This window comes from Myzus persicae, unplaced genomic scaffold, assembly GCF_001856785.1.
Source record: "Myzus persicae strain clone G006 unplaced genomic scaffold, MPER_G0061.0, whole genome shotgun sequence".
NCBI lineage: Eukaryota > Metazoa > Arthropoda > Insecta > Hemiptera > Aphididae > Myzus > Myzus persicae.
In genome coordinates, this window is record NW_019102203.1 from 689,928 (window position 1) to 711,107 (window position 21,180).

The 21,180-nt window shown below is 27.5% G+C and overlaps 3 protein-coding genes across 10 annotated transcripts in view; 2 read left to right on the forward strand and 1 right to left on the reverse strand.

Annotated features, from left to right (window-relative positions):
• Positions 1-1,453: 1,453 nt before the first annotated feature.
• LOC111031538 (4-hydroxybenzoate polyprenyltransferase, mitochondrial) lies at positions 1,454-4,632 on the forward strand. Its single transcript, XM_022311537.1, has 7 exons — positions 1,454-1,950; positions 2,021-2,279; positions 2,352-2,518; positions 3,020-3,167; positions 3,832-4,025; positions 4,084-4,272; positions 4,351-4,632. The coding sequence occupies exons 1-7, from the start codon at positions 1,939-1,941 to the stop codon at positions 4,507-4,509; spliced, it is 1,128 nt and encodes a 375-aa protein (XP_022167229.1). The 5' UTR covers positions 1,454-1,938; the 3' UTR covers positions 4,510-4,632.
• A 71-nt stretch (positions 4,633-4,703) lies between these two features.
• Positions 4,704-5,689, reverse strand: LOC111031541 (COX assembly mitochondrial protein 2 homolog). The gene is made up of 3 exons (XM_022311545.1): positions 5,408-5,689; positions 5,271-5,342; positions 4,704-4,892 (listed from the first exon to the last, which is right to left on the reverse strand). Exons 1-3 carry the CDS (start codon positions 5,486-5,488, stop codon positions 4,779-4,781), a joined length of 267 nt encoding a protein of 88 aa, XP_022167237.1. The 5' UTR covers positions 5,489-5,689; the 3' UTR covers positions 4,704-4,778.
• A 2,821-nt stretch (positions 5,690-8,510) lies between these two features.
• Positions 8,511-21,180, forward strand: part of LOC111031534 — a 58,260-nt gene continuing 45,590 nt past the window's right edge. For 5 of the 8 annotated variants that reach the window (XR_002604215.1, XM_022311525.1, XM_022311529.1 and 2 more), the window contains exons 1-2: positions 8,511-8,996; positions 13,815-14,061. Coding sequence is in view for 7 of the 8 variants with exons in the window: in XM_022311525.1 (XP_022167217.1) it covers positions 8,817-8,996; positions 13,815-14,061 (427 nt within the window). In the remaining variant the exon portion in view is untranslated. The remainder of the gene's footprint in view (positions 8,997-13,814; positions 14,062-21,180) is intronic. The other 3 variants (XM_022311527.1, XM_022311526.1, XM_022311528.1) reach the window with 3 other exon arrangements.

The following is a 21,180-nucleotide window of genomic DNA, read 5'->3' on the forward strand; positions in this document are numbered from 1 at the left end:
CATATATATTTTTAATTTGTTAAGCTTAAGACTGATTTTTTTTTTAAGGACATTTATACAACTTAGGGCCTACCTATTTTATATTATTTTGTACAGCTTGAATTAGTCGTTACTTGATATTCTATAATTATTGGCAAATTTGTCTTTTTTACATTTTTTTAATAGTGTTTTATTGAAATACAATTATTGATACTGATGAAATGTATGGGTTTTTTTTATAACTTGTTATGTTTCTGATACTAGACAAATTTTAATATTAGACTAAAACACTGCTTATCATTATGTTACACATATAGTATTTAATTGTATGATATGCATATCTAATGGGATTATATGGTATCCAATTGACAATTACCCATTATTCCTTTTCCTTATATCTAAATCAGTATGAAATTTACAACTTCCATTAGATTATGATATTGATTTATGTGGTAACAACTGTGGTAACAAGTTTGATATGGAATGCAAGTTAAAACTATGTCTTAGCCACATCTCATTTAAAAAAATATTGATACGACTACATATGTGACACTGTTCAAACCATCAACATAAATATTATTAAATTGGTGATAACTGATTAGTAATGGTGGTAATAAGCAGTGCTTGATCTGGGACAAAATTAGGAGCCATGTATAAGTGTAAAAAAACTTAGGTACACGATTATTAAATTGGTCTTATGACTCATTGATATTTGCAAAACGATCACCAATTGTTGATTGGTTAATAGTCATTGACGGCCCTTTAGTTTAGGCTCAAAAGTTTTAAATTGAGAGACCAAACAGCAAATAATGAATTATGCCCAACCCATCGGCAAGTTCAAGTCGTTCCAGTACGTGTTCTCCGATGGCAAAGGGTGCTCGTGCTCTCACGTCACTACGTCAGCCACCAGCAATCAATTCGGATGTGCGGGTAGAGATGTCATTATTAATTCGTATTCTTCATTCATATTGAGTAGGGATCAGAAAGGTTTGACCTGTTAATACGTAACAAGTTTGAGGGCACAGGCTTCTCTTTGAGAAGAGATTAGACCCGTTCATCATTTCCCATATGAATCTGGAAGAATCGATTGTTGCCACTGTCGAGTTATGCTATATATAATTTATCTCTACTGTAGTCATGCAGTCGTAACAAAGAAAAAATCATCGTCCATTGTTTGATCGGTCAGTTATCTTGTCCGCGTACATTATATCTCCATTTCAATAAGTGTTGTCAAGAAAATCGTCGGAAAAAAGCAACGCTCCAGCCGTGAAGTGATGAAAAGTGCATTTCCCACACGGATTGCTAACGAAAGTAAACGGTATTCACCATACAGCGACATCAGGCGAATTGTTGTAGAACTAAAACAGTTTGTGAATAAAAAAAAAACAACTAAAAAGAGAAATAATATGAAAATGATATCACGTTATCATTATTTTGTGGTTATGTAATTAAACTTGCTTGAAAATTGAAATTTTTTCTGATAGGTACACTAACACTAGTCAGTCTAGTCTTGAAAATGTTGAAATAATAATAGTAGTAGAATGTTGGTATAATATTATGATTTATATTATGTGAGTAATTACCTATAATAATTTATAAAATCAAAATGCTAACCCAGTTATGTATAATCTTTCCCTACAACCGTCAACCGTTCATGAAGTTGAAACATAATACTATCAAATAATAACTTAACATTATTGATTAGTTTTCATAACGAATAGTGTTTTCTGTGTAATGACTAACGGTCATAATATTCTCGCCGGACAATTATTTTTCATTACCCAGTCCTTATCGCATTTAGCAATTACACCGACCTTGGCCGGAAATTGGGATTCCGAATTTTTGTTTCAAGCTTCAACTGTGTATTGCACTAAAAATGAACGTACAAACTACAAATTGTGGAATTATTGAGATAAATTAATATAAAAACGTAGTTAATTGGAAATAAAATTGGTTGCAATGATTGTTCAGGTAATTTCAATCAGTTCTACAAAATGCAATAAATGTCTTTAGCTTAAATAGCCAAAATTGTTTTTTTTAGACGTTTGCGAGAGGCATTGGAACAAAATTAAGGTTACCTGTCATTCATGTTTACTACAAAACCCTATCAAGTAAAAACAGAAATACGTTGTTATATGTTAACCAATCGATTTCGACTAATACAAATGTAGTACGATGTTGTTCGGTGGACAGCAAGGTGCTCATTACCCAACAGACCAAGCCTGTGAACCAACCAAAGAATATAGTCATCAGCACAATTAAACCATACTTAGAACTTATGCGATTCTCTAGACCCACTGGTTTGAAAATTATATTTTTTTGTCAATAAATCTTTTGATCATAAAATATTTTGACCATTCATTGGTTTTCAGGGTGGTTGCTTTTATATTGGCCTTGTACTTGGAGTATTGCTTTAGCTTCGACGGCAGGTGAACTTCCCAACTTTGAAATGCTTGGTTTGTTTGGTCTGGGAGCAGTCATGATGAGAGGGGCTGGTTGTACAATAAATGATATGTGGGACAAAGATATTGATAAAAAAGTAAGTTATTCCCAAGTCTAAAAAAAATAGTTTTAAACACTCAATTGTCTTCAATTTAAATCAAACTTTATTAATAGTTGTATATTAAAATATATGAAAAGGAAAGATATTTCACAATGTAATATAATTTAATATTAAAGTATCAAATGCACCAAGTTATTAAATGGGAAAATAAATATTTTTCTAGTATAGATTGAAAATTGTGTTCTCTTACTTTCTATTTTAAAAAAAATAATATTTCCAAGATACTTTTCTTAGGTACTTTTATATTTTGTTGTTATGACATATTTAAATTCACTTATTAACTTATTTAAAGTTTTAGGAACTTACTTGCATACTTGACGCATTGTACACAACTTCATGAATACTTCAAAGTATAAATATTTCACTGTACACAATTATGTATTAAATATAATCGTTTTATATTTCTACATAAAATATTTTAAAATGTCAACGATGTACAATTTAAGTAAGCATTTTTTAGTAAGTGGATATTTTTAGGTTGAAAGAACAAAAAATCGACCTCTTGTCATTAAATCGTTAAGCATGTTTGACGCATGGGTATTCCTAGCTGGTCAGTTGGGTCTCAGTCTTATCGTTTTGTTGCAGTTAAATTTGTATACTATTGTGGTTGGAGCTAGTTCATTAGGTAAGCTTAATTTGTCTCATAATTAGTTATTGTAACAGTTTGTAGTAAGCTATTCAATTATATTTTAGTAGAATATTATAACTATTGTAAATCATAATATTTAAATGTAAGAAGAAATTTTAGAATTTTATTTTTAATTTAGAAAAAAACTTATAATTTTTCAGATTCCTATTTTTTATGTGTTTAAATTGTATTTATAATAAATATAAAAGGTTGATGATAAAAATTATTTATAATATATGTTTATTTTTTATATATTGTATACAACAAAAAATTATTTTTTTGAACATTTAATGTATTTTGTAATACACAAAGTCATAAAAGCATTTGAATATTTTAGTTCGTACATTGTGTATGTTAATTATTGTATATTTTTGAATATATTATAATCGTACACACTAATTATATAGATATAACATTCTATTTAAAGAAATTTCTCTATTTATTATTTTTTTATTTCAATTAATATTGTAGAAAAACATAACAAGAAAACATATTGGTAACATTTTACAATAAAATGGTTATATGTTATGAAATTAAATTTGTGATTAAATAATATCTAGTTTAATATGTCCTAAAAAGTACTTTTATGTATTCCTTTAAATACTTGCGCAATGCAGTATAACAAATAATAACGCCATTATTCAAATTTTGTTTGTTTCAGTATTAGTCACATTATATCCACTCATGAAACGGATAACATATTGGCCACAATTTGTATTGGGCCTAACTTTTAATTGGGGTGCTTTATTAGGCTGGTCTGCTATTCACTCTTCAATTGATTTCACTGCCTGCCTTCCTTTGTATGCAGCTGGTGTTGCATGGACACTTTTCTATGATACCATTTATGGTCTTCAAGTGATTATTTATTTAATGCACATATTTTTTATGTAATAATTGTAATATTATTATATAGGACAGAAAAGATGACAACAAGCATGATATTTACTCCACTGCAGTCTTGTTTGGTTCAAAATCAAAATTTTGGTTGTCATCTTTCGCAACCCTATCATTGAGTAGTTTAATCACTTGTGGTGCCAATACTGGACAAACATGGCCCTACTATTTAGCAGTTGGTGCTGCAGGCGCTCATATGTTTAATCAAGTGAGTTAAATGTGATAAATTAATTTTAAATGTAAATCTTAATTTAAAAAAAAAAAATGTATTTTGTTATGTGAATAGGTACGCACATTGGATATATATAATCCTAAAGATTGCAGTGATAAATTTGTGTCCAATAACCATATTGGTTGGATTATATTTTTAGGAATAGCATTAGGAACTATATTAAAAACATCTGATGAAAGTGAAAATGAAAATATGAATTTAATACCTAACTAATAAAGTGGTAAGGTTATACTTTTTTTTGTTACCAAAGTATGACAAAAATGAATTGTTGTTATTTTTAAGTTATTTGGTTACATAGGGGTTACTATGCTTGCTTTTACTATTTCATTTTATGTTGTAAAATATTGTTAATATTTTGTGTACTTCATTTAAGTTCCTAAAAAATCAAAGGAAAATAAAGAAACTAGTCACAATTATAAACTGTTATATTTTATTTTTTACATTAATTTATACCTAAACCTATACACAACAAATAGTACATCTCAATTCTCAATTCCTTTTTCTCTGTCTGATCTCATTTCAGCTAACATCCTTTGTCTCACTAATTCTTGATGTTTTCTTGCTTCTTCATTATTTTTTTGACGCTTGGCTTGTCGCTGAAAAATTAAGTTTTTACAAATAAATAGTAAAATATTTAAAATAATGATAAATTTCATTGAATAAACTACACCATTAGTACTAACAATTTAAATAATTTAAAAATATAATAACAAAAATCATTTTATTAAACAACACAATAATTGTTAATCAAAATTAAAATTGTGTAGGCTACCTATACTGAAAAATTACATCTATAGGTAAACCGATAAATACTGAATTCTTAAAAATACATTTTATAATCTGTATTTTATAAAATATACAGTTATGATAATGTAGGAAGAAATGTTAACTAGTATAGGCATATAAACATTTTATATTTTTTTCAATTATTGATAGTAAGATGTTACATATTTTAAAATAATACAATTTCTTACCTCTAAGTGAAAACAGTGGACCATTCGATCATAGATTTTATCACATCTGCCAACAAACCTCAACACTTTATGCTGGAAATCAAAATCAAGTAATTGAATTGCTTAGTTAAACATCATTCATGTTTACAGTTACTTACCTCTACATTACAGTTTTTAAATTCCATGGTGAAATTATTACATTCTTCAGTGTGCAGGTGTGGTGACAAATCAGGATGCATACTTAGAGTTAAGAAATTATTAATAATGTAAGGAATACAAAGGTTGATCAATTGAATTTATCTGTTTTGAGCGTATTTACAACTCCTGCGAGATGAATGTTCAACGCTATAGTAACAAGTTTAACATTATTTTATTTTTAGTATTCTAAAATTCTAAATTATATGAAAATATTATTCACCAAAAACATGATAAATGATTACACAATCCACCGCAATCGGCGCAATCACGATTTGAGAGAATATTCAGTCAATCGTTCGTATGGTACTCTGTCGCTAGATAGCGCTGCCGTTTACGATTTTCGTTTATATTCAATTTTCAATTTTTATTTACCACAGCGTTTGAGTGTAAAAAATGTATAAACATTTTTATTTAAAATTTAAATTAATCGATTAGGTCACTTATACCAGTTATATCTACCTGTATTTGTTCATCTATATAAGTGACAAGACGTGTACGTCATGGCATAGATTACACTATGAACCTGTTTAGTGTCGTGGATAGTGGGAGGGGCTCATTGTCAATGTTTCCCCTAATAATAAATATTATTTATGCACGAAAACTGTAGAAGACTAGGGTTTATTTACACTAACCCCCCCCCCCCCCCCAAGGCATTTCAAAACCCTGGCTGCTCCACTGAACCTGCTTATAAGTTCTATTTACAATTATTTAACTCCAATGGAGGTGCTATTGTTTATTATTTTGCAACAATAAGCAAATTGTTGCTTTTAACATTAAATACCAGGCTAGAATTAGGTAGGTAGTTATTAAGTTCAATAGGCATTACTTAGCTAGGTAGTATGTTCCAAGAATGAACATAAAAAGTAGGTAGCTGCAATGATTAATTATTATCTACTACCTATCTACATTAGGTATTTTATTCTATTATAATTAGCCAATGATTAATACCGTCGATTATCCAACACGTTAGCAGCAAAATGTCAAAATCCGCACGATAAAACATAAAGGTATTGGTACTCTATAATTTATATCTATTAAATCTTCCTATAATCGTATTAGTACGGATCAGTATTCAGTGGTCCTCAACCTTTTTGGTCGCGACTCATTTTTCTTGTAAAAAAAAGTTCACGACTCTTGTCGACTTTGTAGGCCGTGGAAGGAAAAAGGTTTTAGCTGCTGGTTTTGCGTGACTTCCCGTCACGAATTAAGATAATAAGAAATAAGTATATCTTAATTCGTGCTTCCCGTGCATAAAACGTGTGCCCAAAACATTACCAAAGAAGTTTCAATAAACATTTGTTTAAGTTTGGACTTTGGAATCACAACTCACAAGCAAGCTCAATTAATCGATTTTCCGTGTCAGTAGATATTTTAACTGTAATTATATCAAGGTAGGTATTGTATGGTTGTTCAATCTATTCATAATTTGTAATTGTGTAGTCTTAATTATTTTTATTTAAAAAAAAAAGACCCGTCGCGACCAATTATTATTATAACAAACCTAACCGGTTGAAGACCACTGTCCACAGATTATATATATTGGAGTATATGAAAGAGTTGTCGAAGAATTTTGGTACTAACCTCTCACCTACATCATCATCATTATTTATTATTATGTATGCAAAACTATAAAATTATATGTTAGTACGTATGTGTGTACAGTGTACAGTATTGTTGTAATTACAATTATCCATAAGCCATAATTTACCTATAATATATTATATTAAAGCCATAGGGCCAACTGGGTGTTTGTTAAAAAAATGCTTTGTTTGTTGAATTAATAATTGTGCGAGAAAAAATTATAGTTTTGTTAAATCAACAAGATATTTTTTTAATGAATTGTTAATATTATTCAACAATTGATGTGAAAATTGAAGTTTGTTAATTTTAAAATCATACCTAAGTCCAGTAGAATATTTAGTAATTCTTTAAGGGGTAGGGGGTGTTATTAATGTACATTATATACATATATATAATTTATTTACGTATATTATGGATAAATGGATCATTGATGTAATTAAATACTGTATATAGTTAAGACTCTACTAACGGTATTGTTATAATTTATTAAGGTTTAGGTAGGCTTACATTTTTTTATAAATGTGTTTTTATAATTTTTAATTTACGAACATTTCATACCTATTTTAAAACACTTTAAGGTGTTAAAAGTAAATAATTTACTAGTCTATATAATATCTGTTTATTTGTGACTAAAACAATATGTGATTCAATTGAGAAAATTCCATGTAATAGTATTTTAATTCTAGATCAAATGCCTCGAAAATCTATGGGCACATAAATATTAATTTAAATCAAGCAATGGTGAAAATAATGGCAGTTGTTCAAAATGACGTGATGTATATTTTACATTATTTGTTTTTATTATTAAATTATTCGCAATACATTCTGGGAATAGCGTGGAAATAATAATGCCGGACCAGTGTGTTTGTTATGTGTTTGGGTCAGTGAAATGCAGGACAGTGGAAACTGGAAAGGGCAGTCGGAAGCGATTTGAAAAATGAATGCCACCATTTCTCAACGGGCTGTATTACAGCAGTGGACGTCAAATATAGCACCGAGAAAAAAGTCATTGAGTAGGATTTGCGAGTGGGTCACTCTGCTCGGTCCTCGAAGGGCACGCATAAAATATATTATTGTAAGTTTTTATTTCGCAAACGGACCCGCGAAAGTATTGTGTTAAGTCGAAAAGCTTCTCCTCGTGTCCAACTACTATGGAATATAGAACGCCTGTATACTGTATAGTATAATAATATAATATATTATACACTACACATTGCACCCATAAAAGTATAAAACGATAATATGCGTTCGTTTGTTGTGTTGATACGCCGACGACCCGACGTGTATGGACGGTGGTAAACAGAAATAAGCAGCGCATTATCATGGTGTGTTACGGCGGTCTAAGAAGGGAAATAATAACATTTTATTCTAATCTGTGTTGGAAAAACAAACCTTTCTGCTGCACGGTAGGGGAAAGATTCTAAATTTAAATACACAATTTTGGCAAGCCGTATCGGACGGTGGGAACACCATTTGTTTAGGCACCCAGACAGATGGACCATTTTATTTCTGGATCGACGACGACCGGCCATTTCGCTATAACCACACACGGACTCTTTATAACCACGATAAATATTATCATATTATTATAACAGTTGCCGTCACGAAAATCTCGGTGTACCGCAAGAAATCATAATATTAACACGTTCGCACGCACACCGGTTTTTAACGATGTATAATGTTATAATAACATTATGTAGAAACAATTCGTCACGTAGGTAACTAATAACTATACCTATAAGGTTTTTGGTTTTTAGTTAGCGGGAATCGCACGTTGATCTCGCGAACATGTTGATGGATGTTGATTTTGACGATGATACGCCGAATCGATGCACCACACTCGTCTACTATGCGTGGAAGATATTCACGTGCTTGTTCCTGCACGTGTTACTTGTCACCATGGTTGTGCTGTATTGTTTGCTCGGAGCCTTTGCTTTCGAACGTCTCGAATCAGCTAACGAAATTGAAGTAAGTCGGATTAAAAAAAAAAATTATGATAATATTTATAATAATATACCACTACACGTTTTGAAAGGAGTTATTGTAGGTATTATACCTAATTATTGTGAGCTCATGACTATGATGATGTATCAACGATAAGCAATTATATTTTATCATTCTAATCGTTTATTAGTTTCGATACTATTGTTATAATATGTGACACGGTTCTTTTTAATGAGTATAATATATTTTACAATAAATTACGTATATAAATACATCATGTATACTTGAATTCAAACAAGAACTTCGCTTCTCGTATACTACTTTTGCAGATAAAATAATATTAGGTAGGTGTACTGAAAAGACAAAAAGTTATTTTAAAGTAATTATTATACAAAATAAAATTAGTGTTCAGCTTAAAAATTAATAACTGTTTAAGCAGTAGGTATGTGTGTAAACATTATAACCTAATACAAGAACGAGGATGTAAAAATAAGAATATTTTCTTAAGTTCTTTTGCCCTATAGGCAGGCATATTATTGAATAGTAGATGATTAATATTTAAGTACATCTGTATAATATAATATACCTACTATATCTGTGTATGTCAAGTTCTTTAGATATTAATAGTATTGAGTGTAACTTTCTATATTAATTTGAGATGGGTAGATATTATCAGCTATTATTATAGCCTATTGGCTGTATGATATTATATTATTAATATTATACAATACCCATTTGGGTTCAATAAGCCGACGATTGTTTTAACAGTACCTAAACACTCGTTATCTTGAAAAGTATTAATGTTTTTGAAAATATTTGTTTTTATGTATAATTTTAAGCAATTACAAAAAAAAAACATTTTTTTTCTAATTTATTGACATCATTATTATTTTTTAAGATTTTTACATCTGGCATAGAAAACATGCTTTTAATTTCTTATTCTGGAGCAGTATTTTTGCTGGGAATTGTTAGGCGTACAAAATGAATTACAACTGAATGTTATGTTTTTGAGTTATAAGCTTATAAGTATTTATAGTTTGATGAGCTGAATGCAGTGGAACGGGTAAGTACCCCGCAGTGTATTGTCCACTACACAAAACTTATGAAAAATAACAATAAAAAACATCTATGTGTTTGAAAAATTCCAAATTATTCAAAACAAATTTCAAAAATGTTAGTATTTACATTTTAATATAATGGGCATGCACTGTTAAAATAATCGCCTGTATTCTTGGTAATGTGTAACGATCCATTTTGGACATGATGCCTATAAAATATTTCTATTGTGTCATTAAAACATTATTTATAGAGATGTAAAAGTAAAGAGTAGAAGCAAACATAACTAAAAAAGCTAAACCACTAAACCACTAATATATATATATATATATTTTTAAATGCTATAAAATGACTTTTTTACATCAAAATTATTACTTAAATGACAATTGTATTACAAATACAGTAATATGTATCACAAAAATGATGTACCTATATAATATATATACTTTCTCCGAACTTCTTTAGAACTACTAAAAGCTTACCACACAATAGTCACGGTGTAGTGTGTATTTTTTTTAAAATCTATTCAAAACTATTTTGATTATATCTCCAAGATTATTATAATATGTACCAAAAAATGTCCATTTCTGGAATAGTGGGTTTTTGAATAGTAACTTCGTTATTGTTACGATGTTACGTACATAGAATTCAATATATTATTCGAATGGGATTTTTACATGATGTAGTTAGGAATCATATTATTATTATTCACCGAGTAACATTTTTACGATTTAGAATTTCGTTTTTAGGAATAATCGAAATATTATTCACTGTCATTGAAATTTGAAATCCAAATAATATCTACATTTTTATTTCATTTTTGTAAAAAAATATTAAAAACTCAAAACATTCCATCATTCATTTAAAAATGTTAAGATAAACATGTAGGTAGGTACTTGCCTATATTTTTTGATTAATTATTGCATAGTATGAACAATTCGTGTTAATTAGTTGATTTGTAATAAGTAATTACTAATTGTCGTAGAATAAAATATGCATATAATAAAATAAACTGTATTAAGTAAAAATAAATAAAGGTCAACTATTATTGTCATAGCTTTGGCATCAATAACAAAAGATGTTTATAATTATTATTCAGCTACCTAGTCTGAAAAAATCGGCGCAATGGATGAATACCGTAAAAAACACCTACAATGTGCTCATCTGTGAGATGTTTTACATTTTGTGTGTAATGTAAATAATACCTTATATAAACTCTGACAAATTTTTAAAGTTCGAAACGATTATTATTTAAGTCAGTTGTCACTTTTGTATTTATTGATTAAGCTATAATAGTTTAATTAATTTTGTTATTATTAGTAAAATATAGGTACCTACCTGGCTACCTATAAATATGAATTATTATGATGCATAAAATATTTAAATTAAACCCTTTCATTACCTACCTATTTAGGCACTTATCTATGTATAGATTTAATATAATTTAAAAACTTAAATTTTTCGTAATTATTATAGTGTAATAAAAAATGAGTGTAATTTATTAATATTATTATGGCAAAATTATACGGAGGTAAGTGTGTATTAAACGAAGACACCTTTAGTTAACATTTAAGTAATATAATTTAAAAGCGGAAGTTCAATGGATAGAATTTACTGTTTTATTATTTGATTAGTTAGATGTAAATGCGAAAAAAGTTAAAAGTACAAAAAGTTTGGATGTGGTATTCATCCCAATGAAGAGTATGAGATTAAATAAATGCTCTTTGTTAAACAAACTTTTTATGCTGTACCCATTGCTGCCACTATGTATTTATTTACAGACAAGATACAGGTAGTAACAATTTGGTGTATTAAACGATAGTAAACTAGAAAAAAAAATTAAACTATATTCAATACTATATTATCTAATAAGTTATTATTAGGTCCCTAGTTATAACTTATAACCGTATTAATATATTATAATAGTAGTTTTTATAGTATGAAAATGTATGATATATTTTACTTTTTGGCTATAAGTATAGCTACTGTACTAGTTTCGCGTTTGAAGGAGGCGATGTTGAATCTCTATTCTTCACGTGGGAAATATATACCTACTATTATATTATAGTAGTACAATTGTTGTAAAATAAATATCAAATACATTTAAAATGAATATTATCTAACTTAAAAAAAAATATCAACAGTTGATCAACATGTTCATGGACACTGGTGTATGAATATGTAATTCTTATGTAGTATCGGGTCAAATTATAAGGGAGGGGGAAATAATAACATTTTATAATACATACATGATACATACAACAAAAAAAAACATTCTTTACGGTCAACAAATTTATAAAAAAAGAAGGCAATTAGGTGATTAGGTTTTCTATGTTAAACTTGGCGTACATTTGGAGTGCATAATACATACAATTGGCGTATGTCTGTATTATAAACTTATAAAATAGTACTGTATCAATCGTTGACTTATCAATAAAAATTAGTACAATTCTACTTAATAATAATTATCTCCCCTCGGGCCTCGCTCAGTATATGAAACGTCTTTGGACATCGTGTATTTCATAGTTATATACAGTTTGATTATTAAAGCACTCATCTCCACTCATTTGTATGCTTAAGTATCATTTTTGGAATTTCTATAATAGCAAGGCCGTTTTTTTACCGAATTTAAGGACAAGCGACCACTATATCGAGGTTATTTATGGTCTTTACAAACATATATTTAGGCATTACATAGGGAATTATGTGTAACTACAACAAATGTGTTGATAATAAATAATAAGGGTCGTAGAGTTTTCCGATATAACGAGGAATCTGTGAATCTTGATAGTTGATTCACTAACCTCAGCTTGTATTATTTCGTATGCCATGCCGTTCGATTCTGAATCAAACAGTTTTCGCATCGTTGACTATACGAGTGCGTTAGCGGTGTGTAGTGCGACAAAATTCCAGTGAAACGTGTGTAGTAGGTACCTAAGTGGCTAAGTATGTTATTTTCTAGCTTTATGATTTCCAGTCCAGTGAAACGCATCCGTTTACCGAGGATTATGAATTATGAACCGAGACGAGTCAAGGTTCTTACCTCACATCATATTGTCACCTTATGGCCATATTTTACAAATTATTATGTATAAGCTCCCTCGTAGGAATACACTATTATTTAATTTACTTATATTTAGCATAATGTGTATAGGCAGGTAATGTAAATATAGCATAGCAGCATAGGTAATAGGTACCCTTCCTCGTACCCACCCATTGGCCATTGATATATTGAACACATTTGTAAAATTCAAATATTGGTGATAATGTGATATAGTATTGTTTGTACCGTAGGTAACTACATATACAATTGTGCAATTAAATGTAAAATTGTAAATGCATAAAAAGAGGGTGCTTAAACAACTTGCATGTATTTTTATAAGAAATAATATTGTTAATAGAACCTCGATAGAGTAGGTAGAACTTAATGCATACCTGAAGTAACTTCACTACCAAAGTAACTTCTATCATTCGATACCTACCGAAAAAAAACACCAAAATAAATAATAGTTGCCTGCAATGAAAACCTACTACTATACTATTTATTCGATACTACAGTGCTAGTTTTTAGCTTAAGTAAGTTATTTTTATTACTGAAATCATTGTGCATTGTTGTTAATATCAGCAGATGCAGTTGTATACGACTATATATGGTAGGTAGGTTGTAGGTAGTCAATTGATAGGTCGTAACTTCAAATTTGTGTAGTTCAAACTGCAGGAAATGTCATAATTAATTGTATTAAGCTAATGAATTATAAAACTATGTTTTTAAAATAATGTTCAAAGGTGAAGAATAGTATTCGTGTCATGAGGATGAATGTAACTACGGATCTTTGGAAGTACACCAAAAATTCATTGGTGCTCCAACAAGATAATTTTACTACAAACGTAACAGCCCGGTTGCAGAAATTTGAAGATGATTTGATATACGCTATTAAACGTAAAGGTTGGGATGGCGAAGAAGACACTAAAATACAACAATGGACCTTCACTGGGGCTTTATTTTACTCAATAATTGTTATCACAACTATAGGTGAGTACTCATAAATATAATTATTTAAATTTATTTTTTAGTATTAACATAATTAAACATCAACACTTTTAAAAGGCAAATAATTATATAATATAAATATTTATAGTAATTTATAGCTATAAATAAGTCTTAGTTAGTTAGTTATAAAATTAGCTTAGGTATAACATAATGTCTTAAACTTCAATCACCTAAATAAAATTGTTAGTGGGTAATCTTAAGATAAAATTAAGTCACTTACAGTAAAAATTATTTTTAAATTGAAGTCGGTATTTTATAGTTGTTTAGAGTTATAAGCTAAAATATCTGCTTGTATTCAAGCAAGTTAATGATTTGAGGATAGAAGAGAGTTCATCTATTTTATTTTTAAAAATGTATTTAAAAACAAATATGTATATTATTGTATATGAATAATTGTACACTCCACAAACTTCAGATATTATACAATTAAAACTAAAATGTGGGTTATTAAAATTTATCTTACTAAATAATTATTTGAACAAGTTCATTTAATTTATTCTTGATATATTTCTATACATTCATTGGTAATTAAATTTCTGTTAAATGCATGAAAAGCTTACACTAGTGTCTAGTTGAATGTCTAACACATTGTGTCTTTTACATTGTTATCATTAAACAAACACCAAACTAATTTCATATAATTTTGAAGTATGTATTGTGATGAGACTAAATTGTTAAAATATGTTATACATATAAATATCTTACACATTTTTGTATTTAACTTGGAATTAGTTTCCGTTTTAAGTTTTAACATAAGTGAAAATGTATTATATTCCTACATTTGATTGTTTTATTGACTTTACATCATATTTGCTATCTACACAGTTATCTTGTATTAACCTGCATTGAACACAGCAACAAAAATATTGGTTCCCTAATGTCTAATATAATGGTCACAATATATAGGTAAGTTGGTTATAGATAGGCACCTGCCTAATTTAATTAAACATATCACTATTTGGTAAAATACTTGGGTCTCATAAGTCATAATGTGTAGTACTAGGAATCACTTTTATTTAAATGATCTTTTTTCGCTTAAAAAATAAATACAATTTATAATTTATGTATCGAATACATAATAAAATAGGTAAGAAAAAGGTAAGTTACATTTTTTTTATCGAGTTACGAAAAATATGATGAACGAAGTGCACATTTTCGTATTATAAATTGTGATAAATGAAAGTATGTCAAAATGTTAAATCAAACTTTAAATTAACTTATTTAATGTTACTTATGAGTTATGACAACTTTCAACATTTTGGGAGTAAAATAAAAATAACATAACCATCAGCTGTTGATCTTGTGAACTCTTAACATGGATTATAATTTAAGCTATAAATATAATAACTTCTTGAAAACTTGTTTCTGATTTAATTTATTTTACTTTTTACATTTTACTCAGATTGTTATAAATATTATGATTTATAAATACATTATAAAACAATCTCTGTACATCTATTTAAGAACATTTTATTTTAGATTCTGGACGGTGGGGTTTTTTATTTTTATTTTTTCGTGTCTGTATTGATAATGTTATGTTAGGATGAAAATAATGTTTCAATTTTCAACTTCAGAATCTTTTCTGGTGAAAAAGTGAATCTAGTTGGTGCATTTGGGAGGTCAAAATTCCCAGTAGTTTTTAAAAAGCTCCTTAAAAAATAAAACACAATTAAGAAAAAACGGATTTTGGTTTTTGGTGTAACTTTAAAACAAATTACCGTAGACACATAACATTTTCACTGAATGTTTATATAAGCATTTTTCTTCAGCATGAGATAAAAAAAATTTTGATTTTTGTTAAGCTATTTATAGGCATATACAAATTTATATTTTATATTTTAATGTTCGATTATTATTAAATTTTTTTAAAATTCATGTCAATAAAAAAAATTTGGCCTGGTCAAATAATTTGGAAAAAATAATATGAGGTTCCCCTTAAGTTGTTGTTAAAGGAAATTAAAAAAAAGTTGAGCGTAAATCCACAATAATGTTTTATAATCGTCTGAAGTTCAAATTTTGGCAAAATTAGTATGAATCACGAAAAAGATTTGAAAATGTAATACAAGATTCCTTACAAGTTCGGGTATCCTTATATAAAAAAGTCTACCGAAAAGTCAAATTACATTTTTATTAGCATTTGAAGTTCAAATTTTTACAACGTTGGATATTCACTCGATTTTTTATGGATCGATTCTTATTTTGCTGTAATTAAAAAACGAATAACCGTAGGTACTTGAAATGTACAGTTTACGTTATTATTTTAGTATGTTTATTACAAACATACATATAAATTTAGAGTACCTACTTATTACTAATATTAAAAAAATGTTACAGTTGAAATAATTCCCTATTCTATAGTACCTACTGAAAAAAAGCAAGAACTGAATTTTTTTTTATTTCTGTAGTTATACGATTCCCGTCCTTATAGAATCTTTCTTTTTTTTTATAGGCTTTAGATTGTAGTTTTTTGGACCAAAATAGTCTATGAATTTTTAACCAAACACTTTTCTATAATACTCCATTCTGACATCAAACACCCTATTTTTTCTTTTATCTCCCAAATTGTTCATATCCAGAAAGGATACAACGTTTTTAAAGTTTTCTTTAGTTAAACCTATTAAAGTATCTCTAGGCATATTCTTACAATTTATTTTTGTAGAAATTGTAGTGGTCTAGATGAATTTTGATAAAGCCCCCCCCCCAATATACCATATTGGAATATTGCCTAAAATAGTGCTAAGGAAATTCTGCGCATAGTTTGCATCGGTAGAAACAACCTTAATTTATAAAAGCTAAACGATAATAAACGCATACGCATCACTATATTATTTACATGGAAGTTCCATTTCATATTTTTGTCAAATGTTAAACCCAAGTATCTAATACTATAAAAACTCTATATATTGTTAGTTATATTGAATCATTACAATAATCCAAATTAACATCAATATGAAATTCTAAGTTATCAAAACTTTTACCATCCTTATTATTCTGAATTGTAAAATTTATAAAATATGTTTTGTTATAGTTAATTGATAATTTTTCGTAATTTAAGTACTCTATTAATTTTTTTAAGATCTTATATTAAGCTTTTAAGCATACTTCATCCCATTTAACACCTGTAACATACAAATATATATATATTATGTATCTTATTTCATTTCATTCTAGACACTTTTTTGCGTATGGAATATGTCTATATGTATTGAATAATTTAGTTTAATAGTATAACTTATGTAAATATAAATATATAATTTTAGATTTAGTTTCATCAAATGGAATCGATTTAAAATGTTGATAAACTGTAGAATAACCTTAAACAAATTTGAGTAAAGCCCTTGAAGTCACTTCAAATACTTATACACATCTACAATATATCATAATAATAAATGATTGGATTTTTGTTTAGCACAATTTTGACGAAATAATAATTTTTTAATGATGGAAGGAGTATTCTTAAAACCTCATTAAAGTAATCTTATAGTAATTAAACTTTATTTAAAAAAATTTATACACTCAAACATAATTATTATTTCTATTGTTATGTGCATTCAGTTTCATTTATTAATTAAAGTAAGTTTGCTTCTCTTAGGGTTTATAATAATAATATTTTAAAGCTGTATCTGTTAAGGTTAGGATGATGTTATATCGTTAGGTCAATATTGTTATACCTATTAATTGAGGTACTCTGTACCTACTTTAAAATAAAAGATAAGTATTTTGGGCATACTAGAATCTAATAAAAACATTCACTTGAATTCCCTACATGTATAGGTTAATCAGGCCGTAGTTGAACTTTTTTACAAGAATATTGTCTTCTGTACATAGTATTGATTTATTAGTGTAAAACTAAATTGTTATTCCTGGTTAAAATATATTTACGAGCATCAAATATACTCGTAGTAATTACATCCATGGTGTATTTATTTTGGATCCCTGATACAATAAAGTGATGCTCAATAATTGATAATGAATATTAAAGTAATCATGGATAATATTTCATGAATTTGTACATAATATTACATAGTTCGTGTTATACTTGTTTTGAATATTTTAACAAAACTAACTTAATAATAAATAAGAAATATATTCATTTATCTATGAAATGAGTTTTTTGTGAACGGCTAACCAATGATATTTGATCGAATTAGTTCACAAAGCGATAAGTACAACAATGCCTATTTGGCCGTTTTACTTACACTAAAACCGAAATACATCAATATAGAGCTGAATCCCATAGTATCGTATCACAACCTATCAAATTAACCATCTAACAATTTTACCCGTAGTTACTCCTTAACTATTTGTATTAAAATTATAAATTAAGATTTTACATAGTTATTGAAAATAGTATTTTTTTTGGATTATTATATCATTAAAATAACATAACTGTTTATTTCTGTGCATAAAAGAGCCTACCTAGAGGTAGGCCACTAAAGTAATGGTATATCAACCATTGGTTCATGGCAATATTTACTCGAGTAGATGCATACAAAATAGACATAGTATATTTTATGAATATTTCATAATGATTATAATATTATTATTATGTTGTAGGTACATGTGTAATAGTTTATAAAATAGATAATCCATTTGAAAATTGATAATCTACAAAATAGATAAATCATGTATCTATATCAACCATCTAAACATTAAAATCTATATTAAAATCAATATGTAATATTGAATAAAATATTATTAAAATACATTAATAATAAAACACGTGACATTTTTACGCTTGGGTACAGGTCATTATAATAATTAACAGCCATATTGATACATTACATATTTACATCTAGTTTAATAATTTTCATCATACATAAACTTAATCAAGCACACACTATTAGGTACACAATTATTCGATGATCAAATTATTTAAATATTATAAATATTATTCAAGTACCTACATAATAATTAGGTGTTAAAGATATTCGTAATCTATTCAAAATAAACCAAAAAATATGATAACAAATAATAATACAAGTAAAGTTGTTTATATGTTATGAATCCAAAATTTTGAATAATTTTCAGTTTTAAAAACTATAAAATAATATTGTTTGAATTTGAATATTAGAAAGGAATTTGTTATTACATACAATTTTTAAAATATTCCCAAATTTATTAATTTTAAGAACTTTTTGATAGATCACTCAGTTTTCTTTTGAGTTAATTTGTAAACAATCTTAAAAATGTATACAGGTATAGCAAAACTGTATTATATTATAATTTATCAATGTATAGTGTCTACCTAACAAGTGACAACCTATGTCAATTTAAAACTGATTGATGAAATTACGATTTCTATGTATTTTTTGTTTGGAAAGTATATATTTTTCTTGCTTTTCTAACTCAACTTCATGGCAATTTTTTCGGTACCCAAAACAGTAATTGACAGTTTAAAATTGGGGGTATATAGGGTATTAACTGACCTTCTTGAATCGATACTAAATATAAAAAGAAGTCTGGTAGAATTTATGCAATACTTAAAAAACCTATCTACTATATGAGATTCAGGAGGCAAATTCGGGTGCATTAAAGTATATTTTGTAAGTACCTAAGTACCTACTTAGCTATACTTTAGCTTAACTATTAGCCAATATTGTCGTTTAAATGTACGGGCTTATTCTTGTATTTTATTCACAAACGCAAATTGCTTGTATGGGAAATATGTATTCATAATATATTCATATAAATTCATAATAATATTTTAATTAATATAAACATGCTTATTTAAATATCATAAATTAATAAACAATGCCATAAATACATAAATCACAAGACTGTTTCTATGAGTTTTTAAGGGCAACTAAATTTACTGTATAAATAAAATAATTGAAAAATTGAATAGCTCCATAAGAAGTAAATAAATATAAATAATATCGTTTATTATTTTCAGAAAACAATAATCTTTGTAATTTGTTATGGTTCTGCAAAATATTATTTTCAGACTTAAATCATAATATAATATAATATAATAATATAATATAATAATAATATAATAATCAATCCAACTTAATTGTGTTTCAAAATATTTAATTATGTGTAAATTCTGACATTTGGATCAGTCACCCGTGGATTCGTTACGACGTTACAGTAGGTAGGTAGGTATAAGATGTTCGAATATTGTTTTTGCGTAATTAGATTTTCAAACGTTGCACATGGAAAATTAATTTTGATTTGAGATTTTGTGCTGTTGTATTGCAAAAAACAAGATAATTTTCGTTCTGCACATAAAGTGATTAATTTCACAAAAGTGGGAACTAAACCACTGTTGTAGCTACATAGTTTATCAGAGACCAGAGTATGAAAATCTATAGAACATATTATGATCTTACATTTACCATTGAACAATAATAAAAACATATGTGGCTACAGAGTTTTCATTTTTTTCCCGAAAAATTAACTTTTGTTGTTTGGACCGTTCTTTAAAATTTTGCAAATCGAATTGCCTATATTTTTTTTCAAACATATGTAGTTTATAAATAGCTGTAGATAGGTAACTTGAGTATTTTCAAAAGTAGAGAATAAAATCTTAAATAGATTTGTTTTTTTTATTCTCATTTGTTACTAATTATTATAATATTTGGAATGTGTTAATTTACAAAGAAACTGGTTTACTAGAATATGTATATATATATTTTTTTATACCAATAATATTTTGATGCATTTTGCAGAGTAAAGTTAAACATTTTGATTTATTAATTCTAGAACAAGTGACATTATCTGATTTATTTATATTTTTTTCTATGCATGACTTTTGAAAATATTTATAGTTTTTGTTTGTACATCAACATAGATTCAATGCTATAGACTTAATGTTAACATTATAGATTTATACACTGTTTTGTACTATTTCAAAATATTATTTTGTTTTCGAGAATGTAAAAATTGGTTATCAGTGATAACTTATCACTCATTATCGAGTCATTCCCGATTCTCGTTATATTTCAATGTTTTTTTAAAACTATCTAGATTATTTGCATTGTGTTTATTTCTTCCTAGCCACAGCATTTTAAATCATGAGACTTATTTTTAATATATTTGTAGACACTCAGCCGAACACTTGTCAATAAATATTTATTTTTTTAAATATTTTATCGT

Coding starts and splice junctions, on each gene's coding strand:
- LOC111031541 (XM_022311545.1), bottom strand. CDS start 5,488: ATGCATCCTGATTTGTCACCACACCTGCACACTGAAGAATGTAATAAT. Junction 5,343..5,407: donor TTAAAAACTGTAATGTAGAG/GTAAGTAACTGT, acceptor TTTGATTTCCAG/CATAAAGTGTTGAGGTTTGT. Junction 4,893..5,270: donor TCCACTGTTTTCACTTAGAG/GTAAGAAATTGT, acceptor TTAATTTTTCAG/CGACAAGCCAAGCGTCAAAA.
- LOC111031538 (XM_022311537.1), top strand. Junction 4,026..4,083: donor ATACCATTTATGGTCTTCAA/GTGATTATTTAT, acceptor ATTATTATATAG/GACAGAAAAGATGACAACAA. Junction 4,273..4,350: donor GCGCTCATATGTTTAATCAA/GTGAGTTAAATG, acceptor TTATGTGAATAG/GTACGCACATTGGATATATA.